General features: G+C 39.8%; 1 protein-coding gene across 5 annotated transcripts in view; it reads left to right on the top strand.

The window, feature by feature from the left end:
- epha3 (eph receptor A3) overlaps nucleotides 1–24435 on the top strand; it is a 125936-nt gene that overhangs the window by 74329 nt on the left and 27172 nt on the right. For 3 of the 5 annotated variants that reach the window (XM_088608786.1, XM_088608752.1, XM_088608771.1), the window contains exons 6-10: nucleotides 5518–5642; nucleotides 10639–10801; nucleotides 18057–18159; nucleotides 19183–19247; nucleotides 20473–20598. In XM_088608786.1, coding sequence (XP_088464912.1) covers nucleotides 5518–5642; nucleotides 10639–10801; nucleotides 18057–18159; nucleotides 19183–19247; nucleotides 20473–20598 — 582 coding nt within the window. The remainder of the gene's footprint in view (nucleotides 1–5517; nucleotides 5643–10638; nucleotides 10802–18056; nucleotides 18160–19182; nucleotides 19248–20472; nucleotides 20599–24435) is intronic. The other 2 variants (XM_088608760.1, XM_088608777.1) reach the window with 1 other exon arrangement.

Raw genomic sequence — 24435 nt, forward strand, 5'->3', positions numbered from 1 at the left:
TTTTTATTGTCCTTTTTTTCTTTCAAAAATATTGATCCTGCCTTGTTGATCAGAGCCCAAGTCTGATTTTACTCATGGAACTGTAGTAAACAGGTTCAACAGCATCTTGAAAAAAGAACATATAAATCTTCATGGAGCTAATTTATTCCGTTCTCACTTGTATATCGCAGTGTGCTGAGTGGCTGGCTTCCCTACTTACAAACAAAAGCATGGGAATATGATTTAAGTCTCCATGTTTATCAGCAGCCCAAGTTTTTAAATTGAAACTTTCACTTCAATCATTGAATTGTGTGCATTTCCTTACACCACAGCTTTTTCCATTCTCCCATGCTGGGTTATTACCTTTTCTGCCTGGCCTCACACCAGAAATGCCAAAATACATCAGCACTGCTTAAATAGTTTCCCTGAACAATGAGCAGCTGCCCAGATTCCACTACAGTAAATCGGTGCCAGGCTTAGTACTCAGATTGCTCTCCATCGTCTACTGCTCAGTGTTTAGTTTCCTTAAATTCTGGATGTCCTTCTGTTCTTGAGTAGCTCAAGTTTAATCAGACTTTGGTGTCTCATTATGACAATGGGTGATGGGAGCTGAGGCATTTTAGGATATAAGAAAAAGTATTGCCATGGCAGGCCGCGTGGTCTGTCTGCCTCATTTGGTTGCTAGTAGCTAATTGATCCAAGGATCCTTGAAACAACATAGCTAATATCTTGTTCTAGAGTCCCTTCAACTTCTGTGTCATATTATGTCTCCTTCTTCACCGTTATAAATGTTCTTCCTTGTAGTTTTCACATGTGTCCTCTAATTTAAGTTTCACTGTTGGTTTGGGAAAAGGTCATTGGGTTGACTTTTTGAATTCCAATCAGGGGCCTGAAAGGACACCACTGGAGTAGCAATAGCCCTGGAACAGATCGACAGTGGTCAAATGATAGGAAAAGTAGAGAGGATCATTTTTTTTAATGTGCTGCTGTAATATAGTAATAATGTTGATATATGCAGGATTTTTTGTTCTGCTTTTTCAATGCTCTTTATTTATCTGGATGTATCTGGACAAAAATGTATTCAGTCGCTTGTTAGGAAAATAAATAAAATAATCAGTAATTCTTACGTAATAGATGTGAATGTGAAACCAGAATGACTGTGTCAAAGTTTTCAAAGCATACCTAGTGGATAAAAAAATGCATGACCTTCATCTCTTTTTAGAATAAGTGAAATGTTGACCCTACCACAGGGACACATAAATTTGAAATGTTCCACTGCACTGCTTTGCAATTTGTTAGCACAGACACACAGAGTGCACATTTTCACCATTTTCAGGAGCCATTACATTTTTTGTCCAGATATCTGCCGCCTTTTCCATATTGAAACCAAGCTGTGATCACACAGTGTTTCCATTGTATTTCTCCTAACACAGAACATGTTCTCTCACTCATTCCTCACACCTCTTGCCTCCATAGCACAGGATTGCAATTTCCAGTGTAAGGTGCACACAGTCAGATAGACATGCTTTCCCAAGTCACCTAATAGCATGAAATAGGGTGCATAAGCTCTGTTGCATGTTATTACAGCTGTGACTTATTACAGTCCGGATTTCTAGATATGCTCACTTTAAAATGACAGAGCTTTTGACTTTCAAATGATTCTGCCGTAAAGAAGGATTTAATGACCTTCACTCGTTTCTGAATCTATTTCTGTATCTCAGGCTGAGAGTTAAGGGGAGAAAAGATTTGAAAGCGAGGATACAGCAGCTGCCTTTTCTAATGATTTGCTTGCTTTGGAGACACAAACAGAGCAAACAGAGGAGAGACAGGGATGTTGGGACAACACAACACCCAAGTCCTCCAGGCTGCATCTACAGAAGGATTACAGAGTTTTGTCATTAAGCTGCATCATCCTACAGAGAGTAAGACAACCTGGCCCAACCTGCGCCTGCGATTGAACACATTTTTTTTTGGTTAAGCAGAGTCTGTTGTCTCTGTTTTTTAAGAACATTAAGAAAAAAACATTTAGATCATATCTATAAAGCATGTGTTTTTAATGCAGCAAATAGATTGAAGTGATTCATTGAAAGAAATACATGCCTCGATGTTAAATAGTTCATTGATCTAAGGTTGATTTTGCTTTTGTTAGTCATCCTTACATCCATTTGTGGACCTTCAGTAAGCATGGAGGACAAGAGCAGAGCAGAGCAGAGAGTTGTGCTCAGTGCAAAGCACAGAGAAGTGCAGTGCAGAATCAGACATCAGAAATGTCCACACAGGAACACTTGGCTTAGAAAATAAACAAAGGACTCTTTTTAAAGCTGAAGTGGGCAAAGTGGTTTAGAGTGAGTTGCTAAGTGGGTGGATGTTTTCAAAACCCCCAAGCAGCTGAGACAAATTGAGAGGAGACAACAGAAAAGAGGAGGTTGCAAGACACTGCCAGAAATGTGCAGTTTGGTTAGCTTTGACCCCCCTTCTGCTCAAGGGGAATGACTTAATGCTGAATTTATTTAATAAAGTCTGAAGGCTTATTACAGTGAGCTTCTAACATAAATCTCACTGGCCTCAGGATGAGGCTATCAGAGCTTGAAATGGAGAAGCATTTTATTAACCCTTTATTGTTTTGTGACACCAGGCAGTCCCAAGCCCTGGGACTCAGCTGAAAAGCAGAATGTTCACCTTAAAAATAAAGGCTCATGTGAGATTTGTGGTGAATGTGCAGTTCATACTAAATGAAATCAAAATGATGATTCTGTGTCTTCTAGTGCAAACATTCACATCCCAAAAACAAATCTGTGTTTGTGCACAGATATTTAAGAAATTAAAGAATATCCACAGAAGCAGAAAATATTATAGTAGCTTCCTACGGAAAATGCCAGCAGTTTGAGATATTTCTCCAAAATTAATAATTCAATTTAATGACAAACAGGTCTGGAGGCAATATTAGCCTGGAGGGAGCTTAATTTAGCGTAATATGATCTTTTAGGATATTGAGGAAATGTAAATGATTGGATTTTCTGAAAATGACTCCTACTGTCTGAACCATCATTTAACTTCTGGCCTGTGCGCCAACTCAGCATCTCTGCCCAGGGAAACACAGCTCTGAATGCACTTGAATTTTAAAATGATTGAGAAGAAAATTTAAAATGACCTACAGTAGAAGAGTGACGGTCTCTCTAACCCAGTTAGCAAACACGCACATTTGAACAGCTATTCTGCAGAATGAAAATAAGATTCTTTAAAAATCAATGTGGGCTGTGCTCTTTCCTTGAAGGCTGTTTTTCAACAAGCCCCAACCTCAAAAGCACAAGGCGGCATTTCTTTTCTGCCTTCCTTTTTGATTACATTTCGTCTAGCTAGCTGAGATACATTACAAGTTTTGTAAATTATTCTCTCAAAAACGGCCTTTCTCTTCCATAAATAAATATGGGACCTAAATGGGTATTTTATTACAGCCGCAAAAGGCCCCACCAGTGCATATGAAACGAGAGAGGCTGCGACCTTTTCTGCAATTATGAAACTCCCTTGCACTTGGACAAATAATCAGACTACATTTATGGTCCTATAAAATGCAAATGGAATGAGGAGATGGACGTGTGAAGCTGTAATCCCCTTTCCATGAGTGCAGCTGGACTCTGCATCAGCTCACTTTTATGAGGAACTTGAAAAGATGTCAGATCCTTCCCTCCACCCTTTAGCCCTCACTAGTGCAGAGATTTCAGCTCAAGACCTGCTGCAGACAGTTCTGGGCTCTTGAGAGGCCAGTGAGGAGGCTGTTTTCAAACAGATTTCAGCCTTAGGTATCACTTTGTATCTTATTCATTTTAAATCTTTAATCTCCATGTATTATACATATGTATATGTAATAAAATATTTTAATAATAATAAAGTAATATGATAGAAGCTGGCTTATTTCTCTAATCTTAGGAAGTGTTGTCAGACAATGTAATTAGTGTGAACTTCCTGGAAAACCAAGCACACAAAAGGAGAACACCTAATGGTAAGAGAGGAATAGTCCTTTCAAGATTCACCTTTTAGATAATAGCATGCTATCAAGCTGAAAATTAAAGTCTTCTGAAAGATTTGGTTTAAACACGAGACTACACTATGCCATGTCTTGTTTAATAAAATCGCTTGGGTACTTTTCTGTCTGGACTGCATCGGTAAACTATGCATGTATTTGTTTGAGACAGTACAGCAAACATGTCATAAGCAATGAACATTGTTTTTCCGGTTTGCACGTTGAAACACCACTTTCCCTCGGTTGAATTCTTCACCTATAGGGCGAGAGCAGTCCCAGAGACAGATAGCAGAAGAGATGGAGCCAGTGTGCGCGCCTCCCAGTCAGGCAGCAAGTGAACCTCAGAGCCATGTGGTTGACATTACTGTACAAATCACTGCTGTACAAATCACTTCTTTATTAACTCACTGATGTTTTACAAAGATGATCTGCACATATTTATTTCAGGAGGCCCAACAAGATGCGTCTTCATCGCAGTCTCATCAAATGAAGCCAACAGTATATAACAAAAAGCCTACCTGTCCTGCAAGTGTTCTTGCGATTACTCCTGCTAGCAGACAGGACACAGGCTGAAGAGTTAAAGGAAAGAGTCAAAGACTATTTTTAAAGTCCATTGCAGGAACAATAATTCAGTTGCTTCAAAACAGGATGTTTAGACATTTCTGGCTTTAGGACTGGATTGTTGGATTAAAGGATCCAGTTTAGCTTAGACATCAGAACCACAGTCTTTCTGGTTGACTATATTAAAATAGAAGGATTATTAAAATGTTTGCCTCTCTTAATTCTCATATTTTGTCTTTTATATCAGTAGGGGTTATGGATAAAAAGATAGAAAGAAAGATAGAGGGTGCATATAATTACTGTATGTCCACCATCTCACAAAGGTATACATCAGATGCCTTACACTAACAGAGAATTCATAAAGGGACACAATGTGGCCATAAAAACCGAATGCTAAAATACAACTCCATCGTCAAACAAGGGCAAGGGTCGAAACAAGTAAACAGAATATATCCATCTGCATTCATTTAATAAAACAGAGAAAAGGAAACAGTACTCCTCAGCAATAAAATCAACATCAAGTGAAACTAAAACATTTCAAAGAACAACATATTTTTCCTGTGGTCTAATAAATCTAAGCTATAGGCTCGTCAGATGTCTTTTACAGTTTAACAGCTGTAAAAGTGTAAAAAAAGGTAGAAGGAGAAGAAGGGGAGTGGAGGGGGGGGGGGGAAGTATCATGTCCTGATTTGAATTATAGTAGCAGATTGAAACCATCTGATCTCCTCAAGCAGAGACATCTGAGTAATAGCAGGTTTGTGCTAATTTGTCTTGAAGGGCCAGGGAAGAGCCAGACCTGCACCCCCACGCACTCTCTCTCCTGCAGCTGCAGGCTGGCAGTGGTGCTCTGGTGTGTCCGTGAGCCCCTCATCTTGGGAAAGCAGCATGGGATGTAGATGGATAAAGAAGAATATTTCTTAGTCCGTCTCTTTCACTCCCTTTCTCTGTCACTGCAGCTCCCTCTCCGGTCACTGTCATCAGGAAGGACAGGACATCCCGAAACAGCATCTCTCTGTCCTGGCTGGAGCCTGAGCGACCCAATGGCATCATTCTAGACTATGAGGTCAAGTACTACGAGAAGGTGGGGATGCGTTGGTATCTTCTCCTGCATTTTCAGACTGGTTCTGGGATCCTTTACTTTGTATGTTTTCACAAACAGTACAAAATAAGGCTGTTTTCTTTCCCCTGTGCTTTTAACAAAATGTAAGATATCATCTTTATCTTACATGCTACAAAACTAAAATTCAGCCACCCAAAGTGAGCCCTCTCTGTGATATTCGTTATGCTGAAGTAAACGTATTTGATGGTTACTGCAGAGTTTGGAGATGGATTGATCATTAAATCCACAGTGTGATGCCATTGAATTCCTACTGGTACAACCCTCAATTTTTAACAATATGACATTGATTTATTACAACTTAATACTTATGGCTGGAGTTCTGTCCCTGGATGAGAATACGAGAAAAAAGATAATAATGCAAAAAAACATGTACAGTAGGACACATGATACCTTTTCATTTCCTAGAAACCTGACAGTGTTAGTCTCCTTCTCAGTTGGACACTGTGTGATAGCACTCACAGTGTGATTCAAGCACTGATTTTCTCTCACCTTCTATTGCTACCTATATACTGTGTGTCAGCCACCTTCTGTCTAAGACCTTTGCACCACAGTGTAGATGTCTTGTTCAAATTGCACATAATGAGCAGAAATTCTAATCTATCAGAGAATGACTGATTTGATGCTGTACGATTTTCATATGGGTTACAGGCCTGCAGTACACATGTTTGTTTTTCTAAAATGCTCTCTGGATAATATCAAGACTTATTTTTCCCTTCACTTTGTTGAACTCCAGAACCTGCCTAATAATGATTCTGTGTTAATCCGCCCTCTGTTCAAGTTCGGATCCTTACATGGCAAATACACTACAGATGGTAGTTGATTGGAATGGAGTTTGCTGTGCTTTCCAGTTATCAATGTGCTTTTGTTTCTCCCAGCTCCCCTGGAGTTTGAGAGCTACCGTTCAGCACACTTTCCTGCACAGCTGTAGCTATCAGAGCCCTGGAAATGCTGGAGCTTTGTTCTTTCATGCTGTCAATGCATGTGATTTTGTGTTCCCGAACATGCGGTTGTTAATGTCTCCCTGAGGTAGGGATGTGGTAGAGTGAGCTGGGAGGGCACGCAGCAGGTGACGGACATTTTAGGGCTCTCCTCCTGGAAACTGGCAGGGGATCTGAAGGGGGTGAAAGAAAGCTTTCTTGGAAGCTCTCATGGCAAACGGCCAGAATTCTCTCAGTGAAGAGATACCATGCTGCAGTGGAGCACATTGCTGAACCACATGGACTCCAAAGGAACGCCCACACACAAACACAAAATTAGTTTCGGACTCCTTGCTGCTAACTACATTATGATCTATGATGAAAGTAACACTTCCATGCCATTGATCTGAACTGGATAATGGGTTTTCCAAGTTCTATTATTTGTGCCTTTTAAAAAGGGCACCACCACACACAGTAATTAATTGACCACATGACCAATCTGTTGAAGGTGAATGTCATTACCCTGCTATTTTTGTGAATGTCTGACCGTTCTGTCATACTGTTCCATCAGAAGAATAAATACAAGCAAGGTTTGCCACAAACCACAAAACAAAGTGTTTTTGTTCTTGATAGATGGTCACTTTGGACTCCAGAGGTTAAAGGAAGCTCAGATTACACCATGATCATTTACCAGTATGTCTTGGGATATTCTCCAGACAAGGGCAAAAGGGCTGTTTAAATGGATTGAGGGTTTAGTACTAAAACCATAAATGTGTCTATGAGAACTCAATTTGAAAATTGTTTAAGAGCAAATTACGACACTAATGCGAGCTCTGAGATGAACTCCCCACTGACATTTGATACTGAAATTAGCCTACAAGGAATTTTTAATCACTGTTAGGGAGATAGCTCTTTTGTGTATTGCTAAATCTGTTTGTCAGTTTTTATGAGCTTGTAAAGGAAGGACATAAAGTCATATTGCCTTGGCTACATCTTTCCATAGATTGCCTAGTGGATTCAACTTTATATTAAGAGAGAATGGATCACTTGGGAAATAGATTGAGCCATGCCAATATTGGACATAAGAAGGGAAAATAACATTGGTACTCACACACACACGAAACACTACACCATCATTTCAATGAGATCACACAGTCCTGACTTGCTGTAATCTGTTGGCCCAAATTAATTTTGGTGCAGTCTTTTGATCCCTGTGTCTTTGCAAATGACCGGCCAAAAATGTTTAACCCCTGTCAAGGGAGAGTTTTTCTTCAGAACGATCAGTCAAGCTCCAAATGCCACTGTGTAGAAATGCCATAGATCAGCGAGAACCCTTTTAAGCTCTGGCCAATGTCCATGGCCCAGAGAAACTGCTGCTGTTGCTTCCAGTATATTGCAGGCAGAATGTATTCAATGTGACAGAAGATCACTTAAGATTTGCATATCCTGGTGGCACGAGTGCAGTAATGTGTCTTTGCTTCATGGTGAAACTGAGTCACACCACCGATTCTTATTAATTACTCTGCATGCCGTGATGGGTCTGCTTAGGGGCTGACTAAAGCTGAAAACACTCCAGGAGTCAAAATGATGAGTACAAATGATGCCATGTTATTACTTAAAGGTACTGAATTATTATGACTGGCAACAGAAGACAGCAGGGTCCCTCCCGCCTCATGCAGAGAAGAAGAGGACCCTTTGTCTTATTGAGAAAGATTCTAGACTGACCACAGCACCACTCGCAGACTACCGATCCCAGCACAGACAAAGAAGTGTATCGAGAGAAAAAAAAACAGGGAGTAGCAGAGTCTGATCCTAGATTAAAATCTGTGCTCCGTCTCATCTCAGTGGTTCATGCTTGTAAATTGTAAAGAATGAACAAGAGAGGAGACGGACCCTGAAGTGCTGCTGCAGTAGGTAATTCTGACATGATGCACACTGCGTTCCTGGAGCAGGACTTTCATTCCAGAACCAAATATCCATCTTAGTAAAAGCACTGGTGTGAATGTGAATGTTATTAATCACATTCAATGAGTAGTGTTACTTATTTATTTTACTCTCGGAGTGAAAAGTGCCATAGTAGGCAATGCAATAATTTATGATGGCATTTGTCAGCGAAAAAGTACAGTTCAGCTTTTGAGATTCTATTTCTTCCTGCTACCAACTTTATTTTTTTTGCAAAACCCTTGCCAAACTATTCGCCTTTTAATGAATGGATTAATTTCCCAAACATTTTTCTGCATTTTTAATAATGGCTGTGCGTGCACAAGTTGTCCACAGTAATAAAATAATTATGTGAAGAAACAGGGTTTTGATTTTCATTCATTGCCTCTCACACTTGAATCAACAATTGCCTGTCCAAATTGCCACTTATTTTTTTTTCACATATTCCTTCCTCTGGGATCAAGTGAATTCATTGTTTCAGCTTGTAATATTTACTCTGTCAAAATGAAGCTTGACATGCATGTTAAACAGTCTATAGATGCATGCCTTTTCAAAAGCTTTTATATAGTACTTCCCACTTATACAGTAAGGTTTCGGTTATCTAATGAAGGTGGGATGGGAAAACCAGCAGGTGTGAGGGTCACCAGGACCAGGATTGGGAACCACTGCTGTAGAGTGTAGACTAACTCCACACTGAGGACCGACAAAGTAGTCTTCTGTTTTTTATTTTAAGCATTTAATTACTTAATTGGCTCTGCTCCTCTTTGCATAAATTGGTGTACCACAAGTTGCAAATACGTAATTTTTCTTTCAGGCATTAAGTGGTTTGATAATTTAGAGACCTTTCTCTTGTAGACATAGTTTGGAAAATGAAATTATGAGAGCTTGATGCATTGAGCTAGACAACAATAATTTGATCTTCTTGGGTTATTAAAGCAGGCACTTTGCCACTTGCTTGTTCTTGTTACTGTATGTCTTGTTAAGGCTCCTGTTATATCTGTCCTGTGTGATTCCTCTCAGAGTTTTAGCTCCAAGTGTTCTTTGCCTTACAGCTAAGTAGGAGACTGTAAACAGACCTGGAGGAAGCACATTTAACACCAGGAGAAGTGCTTCACCAGTGGCTTTCCCATGCATTCTTCTTAACAAAATTAATGTCATATGTGTTTTATTTTCAGCAGAATTTTTGGATTTAAAATAAAGAACATTTGGCATTGCTTTGAAAGGGGTCCCATACATTGTTTTAAGGAACAAAACTTTGACCTATCAAAATATTCAATATAATAAATGTAATATTCAAAATGATTTTGAACTAAATTTTATGAATGAATGGTGAGATAAAATGTGTTGATTGTAAGGAAATATATTTGGGGCATTTTGCATCTTTCACTTAGCACATACTGTGAGAATTATAAACATTTTGGTACTTAACACTCCTTAGTTTTCACAGATTTCATGAGTCTTCTTGTGATGAAGGGTAAACATTAAAATAAATATTTACTCCATCGTGTGGTCAGGGGCAATTGTACATCCTTTTGGGCTGATTAATCAAAATGCCATTACTAATAGATTTCCCTTTCAGGTTCAGTAAGGGAAATCTGTGATACAAATCTGTTTGTTTCTTGGTTATAATGGGTGTCAATATGAGTGTGGTAGATAAGACAAATGAACATCTGACAATAGCTCCTTGTTTTTCTTCATACCAATATGACTCCCTCTCTTAAGCTCGTTTTTCCCTTCTTCCCCCTTTTTTCATCTGCACATCTGGAAACAATGGCTCGAACGCAAAGCTGGACTATAAATCCTCTGTCAGTTTGCTGGTAGAAAGGATCAGTGTACTACGGAGATCTTTAGAGAAGCCATAAAAAATAAAGGTGGCAATTTATCAAGGGGAGCTCGCATGGTTTCCAGCACTCTGGGGCGGACCTGATTATATACACACATTTTTTGCAGAGGCGTCTGACCCCACATGAGCCACATTTGGCCGGGACCCGAGTGAGCTTTCAGCAGACAGCAGGCCTAGAATCTGATCCCCCTTCTATTGGATTTTAATGTGTTTTTCTTGGTCTTTTTTATTCCCCCCCCCTCCTTTTTTTATGAAGCAGGAGCAAGAGACAAGCTACACCATCCTGAGATCCAAAGGCACCAATGTGACGCTCAACGGGCTGAAACCCGACACCACCTACCTGCTGCAGATCCGAGCCCGGACAGCCGCCGGATACGGGACCAGCAGCCGCAAGTTCGAGTTCGAGACCAGCCCTGACTGTAAGCATCTCTCTCAGATCTGTCTGGTGTTTCTTCCACTCAGTCTCGGCCAAGCAGAGTCCTCTCCCATTCCTCACGGTCCTGCTTACGCAGAACGACAGTTCCCACCTCCCAGCCCAGTACCCCTCCATAGAGGATCAGAGGAATGGCTGGTTTGTCTGATGTTTTCTCAGGAAAGATTGTACTAGCCAGAGAAAAAAAATGTTATCTAACCATTTTATCCAATATGGGGCTGTAGGCGAGTATATCCCAGCAAGCACTGGGCACAAGGCATGGTACACCACTCCATCACAGGACACACACAGCGACAGACACACTTACACCAGGGGTAATCTTCCCAGAAGGAAGGTTAACCCACGTCTTTGTACTGTGGAAGGAAACTGGAGCATCCAGAGGAAACCCACACAAACGTAGGGAAAGCATGCGAACTACAGTATATACAGAGAGCACCCCAGGATTTTAACCCAGGGCCCCTTGTGTTTCAAGGCAGCAATACTAACCGCCACACCGTATTGCCCATTGAGCACTTCATGTTTGGGTTTAATTCTTGCGATCTTAGTTAGACAATTAAATATGCACTGTGAAATAGCAAATAATTTTCTATTAAAAATTATAAAGACATATATATATAAAAATCAAACAGACTTTTATGCTGAAAGAAGTAAAAGGCTTACTTCAGGGCTTGTAAATCACACTTTCAGCACATCACAAAAAGTAATATAAGTATAAATATATCTAAAAATAATAGTCCAATTATTGATTAACATAAAATTAGTCACCTGTAGAGGTTAGTTCCTAACAAGTTACTATATTAAAATTTGGTTTATGCTATACTGTATATAACCATTGATAAAGAACTTTTAAATGGAATTCACTGTCTCTTATCCAATGAGTCACCATAAAAAAACATACGCATTTATCAATTCAATATGTATATAGACTTCAATTTTTATCTAGGTTATTACAGTTTTTACGGATTGACTATATATAAAAAATCAACATACTCCAACAGTTGTTTGTTATGTCCAAAACTGCTGTGTGTAATACCTACATTTCAAGTTTTGAAGTGAAATACAGTGTGTATTTTTAATAGACAACTATTTTGTTGTTAGTTATTTTTTTAGCAGCATACTGTATATGCCTTCCAAGAGCAGGCGTGAATAATCTGTGTAGATCCTGATTATCATTTCCTAAATTGTACTAATATCAGTACTTTCTAAATTATTTATATTTGTAAGCACTAAGAAAACCTTTAAGTGTCATGAACGCCTACATGTTCCTTTCCATTTCAGAAACTGACACAGCTCCCCACTCTACACTACAGTATATCTTACACTATACTGTATATCCTGTGTATGCTCTCCCTGCTCCTTCTGGAATTTGAACCTGGTTGCTCTTGGGCTCAGAGCACACATGGGACCATTCCATAAACAGTGGAGAACTCCTCCACACCCCAAGACCAGATTCTGTGCTGCTGCAGAACTCTATCCTGTCTGGATTTCAGAGGAGGGTGACATCACTCCTGTCTCTGACTCAGTACACTGAGCTCCTTTGCTTATAAGTGTATGTGTGGGAAAATATTCAGCCCTGCTAACAGAAATGGACACAAATAATCAGGTAGCCAGAACTTTCAGAAAACACAGCAGGGTTTTGCACTGTGCGGCAGAATGTTTTCATTACTTGTTTATATATGAAGTGGCAGAAAGAAATAAGAATCACCTTATGTGGGGATTTATTAGAATACCTCCTTTGAAAAATATGGAAAATCAAATCACGTTGGTTAACTTCTTTCCAGCCGATCTCCCAGCACTTTTCTGTAGTTCAGCAGAGTCTGTGAATAATATCAACCTCAGCTTGGCTCGCTCCCAGCTTGGTCAGACGAGTTTAATGACATTCAGTAGCTCCCACTACTGGATGAAGTATGTGCCTCCTTCAGTACACTGCAGTTCATTATTTCCTGAACCTCTGATAAATAGCTCTGAGTTGTTCCCATCTGAGGCACAGGGGTGTATTCAGAATCATTAATTTCAGAATTATGAAAGTCTCTATATGCATTTGTACTGAACTGGCACACACTTAAATACATGTCAGGATTTATATACAAGGGTGCATCAGTGAGTGCAGTGAATTTGTAAACTACCAAGTACGCTTCAACGGTAATAAAGAGTGTTGTATTTTAAACACAGTCCCCTTGAACATCCACAGTTTCTGCCCCTGCTTCAGAAGCTTATGCATGTCCTTCTTCCAATAAAATGATGCTGGTTGGTCCCTGGGCATTTCCTGTGCTGCCCCACTACACCTAGAGGGTATAGGTCATCATTCTGGACCATCACACACTGTGTCCATTCACAGCAAGAGCTACAAATATTAGCTCTAACTAAGGAGCCATCTATCCAGTAGCCATATCAACCTGCAACTCACAACTGGCAACCCACTGAAGCTAAGCAGGTGTGAACCTGGTCAGTACCTGGATGGAGACCTCCTGGGAAAAACTAAGGTTGATGCTGGAAGAGGTGTCAGTGGGGCCAGCAGAGGGTGACGGGGACACTATACTGTAAAAAGGTGCTGTCCTTCAGATAACATGTAAAGCTGAGGTCCTGACTCTCGGTGGTCTTTAAAAATCCCAGTTTTTTTTTAATGAGTAGGAATGTTGCCCTGGCATCCTGGCCAAATTTCCCATCGACCTTTACCAATCATGGGCTCCTAATAATCCCATCCTCCTAATAATCTATGAATTGGCTTCATCACTCTGTTCTATTCCCCACTGATAGCTGGTGTGTGGTGAGCATAATGGCGCACTATGGCTGCTGTCGAATCATCCAGGTGGACCTGCACATTGGTGGTGGTGGAGGGGAGTCCCCATTACCTGTAACGTGCTTTGAGTGGAGTGTCCAGAAAAGTGTTATATAAGTGTCAGCTATTATTATTATTATTATTATTATTATTATTATTATTATTATTATTATTATTATTATTATAAGGGTCCTCTGGATCTGGGATCTTTGGATAGGAGTTTAAACTGATGACGGAAGTGTTCTGAGGTCAGAGCTTCAGTAATGACAAACAAGGTACTAGTGGCCTTGCAGAAATGCCTCACAGACGTGTAAACATCTTTTTATTATGAGAAAGTCCTGGTGGAAGTAGATATGTAAAAAACAAATCAGGTCTTCATCAACTGTGAAACATGTATGATTCACAAAGTCACTTTACTTGTTAGCTTATTCTCTGTTATACAGTTCTGTCATCATAATATCAATGTTAAAGAAGTCCCAGATTAAGGAGCTAAAGTAAGACACACTTTACCCAGTTTTGTCTAAAGTTAGTGTTTTGTTGGTTTATTATTATTTTAGGTTTTTTTTTTTTACCCTGTGTAAATGTTCCAGAAATCACCGACACAACTCAACATACCAATCCAACAAAAGTTGCAAACACAACTCAACAAACAATTCCAACATTAGTCACTGACACAACGTAATATGCGAGTTTCATAACATGCTACAGGTGCACACAGGCATCAAGCACAAATCAGTTGCCAACAAAATGTAGGCCGACTGTCTGCACCAGAAAGAAAGAAATTCATGAATGAAAAGTAAGGCTGTTTTACATTCATCACGGTCAGACTTTCTAAAGAAAGTGTAAAGTGCAAAAAGCAAACTGTGAGAAATGCAAAGGTTTTTGGCAGATCTTGCACTTCCGCAGTACTACTAAATAAATCCCTCAGCACAGTTTAACCCTGATCAGAAATACTGTATGATCGCTGGTGTGCACACATGAAGCCACTACATTTTCAATGCTCTGATGAATTATGAAAAAACAAAACTAGAAAATAATTTGCATTTTTGGTGTTTAAGAATTTTGCTTTTTGCTTTTCCTTTTGCTGTAGAGAATGAGTCTGTGTTTTGCCAGGGACTGATTGTCTTTAACAAACAGCTAATCTTTCACTGCTATTCTGCATCTCATTTATGCTTATACAGTATACTGTACTGGTGATAAGACAGACAGGAACCATAAGATCAGTATCTCCCCTGCATCTCATCTAAGGGGCCTGAGCAAATGCTGTGCTCAAGCTACTCACTCTTTTAGTGACATTTTAAAACATTTTATAAACGGAATACGGAATTAATAAAGTATTAAGAGAATAACATAAATGTAAAAAAATAACCAGTCTCTTCTGTAGCTTAATTGTATATTAGTAACAAAACCCTAATCCTGACTCGAACCCTAAAGTGCTTTGCTCCTATTCCAGGCTGCCATGATAGTAAGTCCCACCTTCGCTAACGGCCCTTTTTCGATCTGGTCAGAAAATGCTACTTGTAACTCTTTACATGTCATGTCCCTGGTGATTGATGTAATTTCAGCAGAACAGGGGCTTTACTGTGGAAGCCCTGAAAAGCACAGGGTAGCTCCTGCAGGGAGACAACTGCGATGTCTGTGAATAAGTTGTCTAAACTGAGGATCTGCTCGTGAACGGATATTTGCTTTTCCCGTATCTCATATTTCCCCAGAAGACAGATGAAGACAGCTGCTTCTTTAAATGGTCTTTTCTTTTGTGCTGTCGGTGTTGTTTAACATCTCTGTTTGGAGAAACTGCAGCAGTCTGGTATTAAATTTAGGTTAGCATATTAAATGCCTGTATATCTTTACGATAATTTTGGGGAATGGCTAAAGTCAGCGGTGAAGGCAGTTTCCATAATTTGTTTGGCTAAACACCAAGAGCAAGAGTCTGGGATTACCTTGACAGCTGAAAAGGACAGGGGAACCATTAGATTTTACATCCTAGATATTCAGAGACTATAACATTGTTTATAATTTTACAGACTACATTTGCTTTTTACAGTTTTACAAGATAAATTTTGATGAGAAGCAATTTACTCGAATTGATACTATATTAGCAGCATTCCTTTGTAAGAAAAAATAATGTTTTAAAATGGCACTTTTAACAAATGACTTGCATGTGGGGTGTGATCAGATTTTTTCATGCTTGATTGACTTCATTTTCCTTTGGTGTGATTTTATTTTCCAGATTATTTTTTTAATAGGTTTTGTAGGTTTTTGTATTTAAACTGGGATAGGAATTTTCTTCCACCTCTAAGCCTAGGATGCCCATTTCTCTTTATTCCTTGTGTTCAGTTGAGGCCATCTTCTGCACCCCTAGCCCCCACAACAGGGTGCCTGTGTGGAAATACTATCTATAAAAGGTATATTCTCATTTGCAGTAAATTTTTAAAGTCAAAATTCAACATACTTTAGAGCCTTTAGCCAGTAGTTAATCAGGTTCTGATCTGTTGTGGCTATTGTTCCACACCGAGCCTTATTCAATACAGCTACACAGTTTTTTACTCTGTCTGGAGGAAAACCTTGGAGCCAACAATAGGGTGGGTTCTGATCAGGACTGTGGGGGACTGGAGAGCTGTCAGGGGAGCAGTTTCCTGGCAATGTGCTTGACTCGAGTTGTGAAATAATTTCTCTTTCCTAAGCGCCTGTTTCAAAGGTACTGTATGCTTAAAACCACAGTCAATCATTGGCCAGCCTTTGTTACTCTTTGTCTTGCAATCTGTGGAGGACCACCAAGTTAAGAACAGTGCTGTAAAATACATTGGCCCTGTCCATGCATTAGCATTCACCCTGCCTTTTGAAGAGATCCCCTGGACACATACCTTGAGCCTGTCAAGTTTTGTTTAATAAGTGAACTGTTGCTTTGTAGGATGTCATGAAGTTCACCAGGGAAAAACTCAAACAAACAAAATGAAAACACGCATGCTCCACAGATAACTACCTCAGTCATCCCTGTCTTATTGCTTTCTCTGCTCCTTAATCTCTATTTTCTCCTCTATTTCCAGCCAGCCATACAGCTGCACTGTGTTGAATTGGCATAAAACCCATTTCATGCTGGGTCTTCCTCATTATAAAGGATTTTCCTCCCTGCAGGGTTACCTGTGTTCTTTTTCTGGGAAAGGATTAAATATATTTCATCCACCCATCATCAGAAAGCTTTTCATTCCTAGTTGGGTTTGCAGGAATCTGGAGCCTGGAGTACACACTTTAAAAGGGCATCAGTCCACACGCAAGAATACAGGGACAATTTAGAGTCAAAATGTAAATTATTTTGCTACAAGAAGAAAAAACTGAAAAAAAAATAAAAAATAAAAAATGTAATGTACTTTCCTTGAGTCTGTTGATTCATGTGATCTTTCGTTTTCTGAATAGGCAAAAAATCTAAACTTCTTTTTCATCTTGCATCTTTGTCCACTGTGAATTCTCTGTGTGGTCCTATATTCCAAAGGCTTAGGCGCTTAAATCCCTATCCAGAGCAATGGAGATTATCACCTAACTGTACAATATAGGGCTAATCATTCACAAAGGCAGAAATGTTAGTAATCCCATGAAGAACAAGCCATAGGGAATGCAGCAGTGCTATTATACCGTATACATAAGGAGCCATAATTTGTAGCATATCTTCAAGGATGTCGTCCAGCCAGATATTTTTTACTGTGCTGTCTCTTGTCATTGTGACTGGTATACTGTTGGCAGTCAGCCATACAGAACATTGTAATTCCACTAGAACACAGAGCCCATATACAGCAGTCGATTGTTAGTGTTTTGTTTTCTTGTCACCAAGTTTCATACATTTTGAGCTACAGTACATATTGCATTAATTGCCAGACTTAAACATGTACTCAAAATTGGAGTTAACAATGGCTTACTGTTAAGTGTTACTTGAACAGCAGGAGTGGTTTCTTGGCCGTGTGTCAGCTATTATTCAAAACTGAAATATCCTACAATTTCTGGGGCTTAAAAATGAATATTGCTCTTAGAATTTATGATTTCCATGTGCATAACCCATCATCTTTCTGGACCCAGCGTACAGAGTCTAAGCATATTAAAATAAACTCCCCCATACAGCCAAAGTGTTCTTTTTTCCCACAACAGCAATGCATCTGTGATATAAACATCTGCTGGCTCCACAAGCAGCTGAATCAGGGCTCAGAGTGATGCAGAAGGCCAAGCTGCCAGGTGCTGGTGTGGCTTGGGTGTGCTCCTTTTTGTGCTCCGTGTTCTGTCTCATAAATTGTATCTCTTTAAGTTTTGTTCAAGCTAGTGTAAGCTTGAAACTTGTATCAGGCTGGCCATGACACTAGCTGAGCTAGAGTTGATGTGGGATTGATGTGGGATCACAGCAGGCTCAACACAGTCTGCTGTGATGCATTTTCTGGTACTGGGTTGACACTGGCCTCTGCCTCTCCTGTCCCTGCAGCCTTCTCCATCTCCAGTGAGAACAGCCAGGTGGTGATCATTGCCATCTCTGCGGCCGTGGCCATCATTCTGGTGACTGTGGTGGTGTACGTCTTGATTGGCAGGTCTGCAACACTCTCTCACTTCCTCAGTTTCTCCCCGAGCAGAGTGAAGGAGGTTTAATACATCACCCATGGAGCCATCTCGCTGAAATATCTTGGCATCCTGGGATGTGTAATCAGGCACTCATCAAATACATGAAGATGCATGTATAGATTATGCTCCCTTGCAAACGGATGCCTATTTATAACTCATGCTGACTTGGCAGGAGATTTTTTTTCTTTGTGTTTGACTTTATGAAATGGGCACTTTAAGAGTGGATCAGCATGTAAAGTAAACTGGCTATCTTGGCAGCAAGTATTTACTGTTCTGAGATACATTCTATGAGAATATTATATTGAAACCAAAGTACTAGTGTATATACTACATCGGAACAAGTAATAGGTTTATTCCATGCTGAAAAAAAAAAAGAGAACATAACGTTTCGGCCGTGGAGCCTTCTTCAGGTGTGAAGGCTCCACGGCCGAAAAGTTGTGTTCTCTTTCTTCTTTTTTTCAGCATGGAATAAACCTATTACTTGTTCCTTTGCAGCCTACGCATGCTGACGCAGCTACCCACCTGAACTATATACTACATCTTCCTTTGCTTTATTTAAACACACTTTACTCCATAGAATACAACTTTTTTGAGGTAGTCAGTGAAGTGTTTAGTTTGAAACACAAGACCTGGGCAGCCATTGCTTAGACTGTACTTAATATTATATGATCACATACAATATACTTATTTCTTAATCCTATTGGTGGGAGTTTGCTGAGGTTAGTAAATGGTATTGAGTGAGTACAGACACAGCTGTTCTCCAAGACGAGAGCGTCTGCTGTGAATTACTTGAAGGAGCCATTTAATAATCACTATGTTCTCTATCCTCTGAAATTCCACTATATCCGGCACACCAGTATATCAGTATCAGTTTGGTATATTTGATCATATAAAATGCTTTGAACAGCTGCTTGAGCTTTGCTGAAAGAAAGAACCGAACAGAGCACATCTAGCAGTCTTTTTGAGTGTTGCTTTCTCTTCTTCTCGTGCAGATTTTGTGGGTATAGCAAGTCGAAGCATGCCGACGAAAAGAGGCTGCACTTTGGAAACGGCCACCGTAAGTTTCTACCGTCCCGGTATAAGGGTGTCATCTGTACAGCGGTCAGTTAATCTGTCATGATGTCCCTGTAGATCCGTAACAGCCCCGGCTGCACAAGGCTGACCAGTTTGTGATGTCCCTCTGCTGGGGCAACCCTCTCCTGAAATCCTGCATGTGGTTAAAATGGCTTATGCGAGATTACAAGATAATAGTTCAGGGTTTGTGCGGAATAATTCTATTAAAATGATTGATTAGAAGAGAAGCAGATCAGGTTTATCCACCAGCCTCATTTATATAATGTGAGAAAGACTGCAGGGAGAGGTGAGGTGACCTCAATCCCATCAGCTGCATCCCGTGAAATTGCACGCTGTCGGTGACAGCATGCTCTCGCTGATCTTAATGCAGAGAACTTCGGCATACTTGGGAATTTTCTGACCATACTGTATCTTTGTACACTAACAAAAATGACTTGATGAGAAAGATTGTGCATTCTTAGCTCTGCACTGCTCAAGTGTGGGGTTGCAAACATAAATCTCCACCTTGGATTGTATAAAGGATTTTGTCATTTTCTGCAACAGTTTTGATTCGATGGAATTAGCTATGTTTCACAATGCCAAGATACAATGCTCATGTACTGTGAAGATGATTACATGTATTGGGAATACATGTCCATCCTATGCACACTCATATTTGTTATTTTGTTAGTTTAAAAGTATCTGTAATACTAAATATTTTCGTATACAAGTACAAATGTTATCGAATAAATATCTCTGTTCACTTTCTCGTCCTGTAAAGTGCTACAGGGTTTTCTTGCAGAAACCGTTCTTGAATTATTGATTATTCTAAAACGTCTAGACAGTAGAATACTGTGGCTGATTCTGTCTGTTCACACTCATTGACCCCAGCTAGCATGTCCAATGTAGAATGTGAGCTATGGAACTTGTTCTTTAGTTGTATAGGAAATTGCATTTTTGCAATGCATGAACTATTTTTTCTCAATTTTCACTTTTAATCATTTTATTGCAAGTGTTGGCTGAACAGCAAAAAGAAAAAAGCTTACCCTGCCCCCAAAAAGTAATTTATACATTGTTTATTCATCAAGCCATATACTTGAAACACAGGTTGCTTCAACTGTGGCACATTAACAAATGACTGCAAAAAGGCTTCAGGGAATTCATGGTGCCACAGTGTTAAAGCAGATGTGGAATGTGATCTGTTTATTATAGTACATTGTATCTTGCAGTAAAACTCCCAGGTATCAGGACATATGTGGATCCACATACTTACGAGGATCCCAACCAAGCTGTCCATGAATTTGCCAAGGAACTGGATGCTGCTTGCATATCTATTGACAAGGTGGTTGGAGCAGGTAGGAGGATTAAAGCTGTTTGATTCTGTTTTTTTTTTAGGAAGGTCCCTAGAACGTTTGTGAGAACTGCTTTTCTGTGGAGAACTACAGTAGCTTCCAAATAATGACACTAGTAGTACAAATTCCAAGTTGGCATCTTTCAATTAACCTTGATGAGAATGCCCTTGAATGTTTAATTTACAAATACTGTATGTTATACCTGCTGCTCTTTTCCTATTTACCTGGATGGATGTTTTATTAATTTATGTCCAGTAGTAGCTAGCGATTGAAAAAGCAATTGAAAAAGAGAATTTGCTGTGTGTGTGTTTGTGCTTCGGCTGTCTGGCAGTGCAGATCCGCAGTTAATGGAAGTACAGAAGCAGATAGGTTGTTAAGTTGTGTACCTCAGAGCCCATGTTGTCTCCTGTCGAGGCCTGAGTGAGGAACACATTAAATCAAGACAAAACTTGCCAGTCTGAGAATATGGAAGAAAACATAGCAGATGATATTATTATCATTATTAGGATATTATTTCAATCCAAATTGCATGGATTTGTTGGTAAAAGCATCCTGTTTAAAATTGCTAATTGACTGGGTATGTACTGTACGTAGCCCCATGTCTTTAAGATCTCTCTGCACATGAAAACTGCAAAATCCTTAATAAAGACTGCAGTGCCCTGAGCATTTCCTTTGTAATATAGATGTGTCATTATTCGTGCTGCAGTTGGTCCTTCAGAAGCTTTATTGCTATGATGTATCACAACGTTCCGCAAGAGTTATAATTACAGTCCATGTTGTTTCCTGACTGGATCTCTGATTGATTTAGAACCACATTATCTCAGATAAAGAGTTTGATTCAGTTGAAGGTCAATGTCACTTGTCTCTTTGCCAAGTAGAGGAGAGACACTATTTAGACAGCTTGTAATCATTCCTCCTAAGTTTTTCCAGATATCAACTTAATATTTAGCCTCTTTGCTCAACATCCTAAATGGGAAATAATTACACATGAAATTACCTATGTGTAATCCTGGATTGAATATTTTTGGCCTGAAATCATTCGTGCTCTATCTATCCAATGCTCTGTCACCATCTATACCACTGAAGCCCTTGACCTCTCAATGATGTCCTTTGAAGTAGACTTACTCTTGAGCCTTCACTTCTATGGCAAGTGTACATCTGCAGTCAGGAATACCACAGAGATTTAAAGTAGACACTCGTTGACTGTTTTTTAAATCAGCTTTCCTATAATCAAGGTCCCGGAACACTAATTGCCATAATAACTTGTATTATTCATTTCTGAAATCTGAAAATAATGAATCACAGGTTGTTTTTTTTAATTTATACCCAGCACTCTTGAAGATTCTTAAGATCTTATGTCAAAAGCGCTGTTGTCAGTGGTTTGTTGCCAAGAATAACCCTTTCTGTTTTTGGAAAAAAATGTAAAAAACAAATGATGTGGCCTTCTGCATGCACATTCTGATATTTATACTTAGAAATTGTAGCTAAAGCTAAAACTAAATTGCTTACCTTTATAGAATTTGGTGCAAAATATTCTGTTAATCACTCCATTAATTCATTTCTTTGGAATATGTATACTTACAGTGCCTTGCGAAAGTATTCGGCCCCCTTGAACTTTTCAACCTTTTGCCACATTTCAGGCTTCAAACATAAAGATATAAATTTTTTATTTTATGTGAAGAATCACCAACAAGTGGGACACAATTGTGAAGTGGAACGAAATCTATTGGATTTTTGAAACTTTTTTAACTAATAAAAAAATGAAAAGTGGGGCGTGCAAAATTATTCGGCCCCCTTGCGTTAATACTTTGTAGAGCCACCTTTTGCTGCGATTACAGCTGCAAGTCGCTTGGGGTATGTCTCTATCAGTTTTGCACATCGAGAGACTGAAATTCTTGCCCATTCTTCCTTGCAAAACAGCTCGAGCTCAGTGAGGTTGGATGGAGAGCGTTTGTGAACAGCAGTTTTCAGCTCTTTCCACAGATTCTCGATTGGATTCAGGTCTGGACTTTGACTTGGCCATTCAAACACCTGGATACGTTTATTTGTGAACCATTCCTTTGTAGATTTTGCTGTATGTTTGGGATCATTGTCTTGTTGGAAGATAAATCTCCGTCCCAGTTTCAGGTCTTTTGCAGACTCCAACAGGTTTTCATCCAGAATGGTCCTGTATTTGGCTGCATCCATCTTCCCCTCAATTTTAACCATCTTCCCTGTCCCTGCTGAAGAAAAGCAGGCCCAAACCATGATGCTGCCACCACCATGTTTGACAGTGGGGATGGTGTGTTGAGGGTGATGAGCTGTGTTGCTTTTACGCCAAACATATCGTTTTGCATTGTGGCCAAAAAGTTCGATTTTGGTTTCATCTGACCAGAGCACCTTCTTCCACATGTTTGGGGTGTCTCCCAGGTGGCTTGTGGCAAACTTTAGACGAGACTTTTTATGGATATCTTTGAGAAATGGCTTTCTTCTTGCCACTCTTCCATAAAGGCCAGATTTGTGCAGTGTAAGACTGATTGTTGTCCTATGGACAGACTCTCCCACCTCAGCTGTAGTTCTCTGCAGTTCATCCAGAGTGATCATGGGCCTCTTGGCTGCATCTCTGATCAGTCTTCTCCTTGTCTGAGCTGAAAGTTTAGAGGGACGGCCAGGTCTTGGTAGATTTGCAGTGGTCTGATACTCCTTCCATTTCAAGATGATCGCTTGCACAGTGCTCCTTGGGATGTTTGAAGCTTGGGAAATCTTTTTGTATCCAAATCCGGCTTTAAACTTCTCCACAACAGTATTACGGACCTGCCTGGTGTGTTCCTTGGTCTTCATGATGCTCTCTGCGCTTTCAACAGAACCTTGAGACTATCACAGAGCAGGTGCATTTATACAGAGACTTGATTACACACAGGTGGATTCTATTTATCACCATCAGTCATTTAGGACAACATTGGATCATTCAGAGATCCTCGCTGAACTTCTGGAGTGAGTTTGCTGCACTGAAAGTAAAGGGGCCGAATACTTTTGCACGCCCCACTTTTCATTTTTTTACTAGTTAAAAAAGTTTCAAAAATCCAATAGATTTCGTTCCACTTCACAATTGTGTCCCACTTGTTGGTGATTCTTCACATAAAATAAAAAAATTATATCTTTATGTTTGAAGCCTGAAATGTGGCAAAAGGTTGAAAAGTTCAAGGGGGCCGAATACTTTCGCAAGGCACTGTATATCCCAATCAATGATTCCATTGTGTCTTTCCATCACTCTGTTATCCAAAAGTCGCTCATTCATGGGAAGTGTTGCAGAACTTAGGATCCCATCCTGGGAAGCATATGGCACAAGCCAGAACTGTTCCCAGAATGAGACACTAGTCCATCGCAGGGATTGGGCACAAACCAGGGATAATTTCAAGACACAAGTAACCCAACCAGCTTCTCTTTTTGGAAGGTGATAGGGCACTGGAGCACCCTGAGAATTCACTACCAAATGAGGTCGTTCATATGCAAAATCCCTTCATTGACAAAATCTATTTTTTATTAATTTGAGTTTTTCTTTTAACTGCGAAGCCTTTGGAAAAAAGGCTCACATGACAACGTTTAGAATGATTGTGTAGCTGGCTTTGTTTTTCTTCGCTAATTCTAGAGGCCCTGTTTAGAATTTCAGTTTCGTAACAAAGTGCCAGGGAGACACAGCTTCCCGTTCCAAAGGACCTGAATGAGATTGAGATCAAGGAATTAGCCACGCCAAAGGAGTGATGTGAAGTCCCCTGGTGTGCTTTTCAGGCTACGTTGCAGTGCTGAATGAGGGAGTTTACTGTAGAGCCCATTTATTAGAAGAACACTCCTGGCATTACT

Source organism: Lepisosteus platostomus, chromosome 2 (genome assembly GCF_059453375.1).
Source record: "Lepisosteus platostomus isolate fLepPlt1 chromosome 2, fLepPlt1.hap1, whole genome shotgun sequence".
Classification (NCBI taxonomy): domain Eukaryota; kingdom Metazoa; phylum Chordata; class Actinopteri; order Semionotiformes; family Lepisosteidae; genus Lepisosteus; species Lepisosteus platostomus.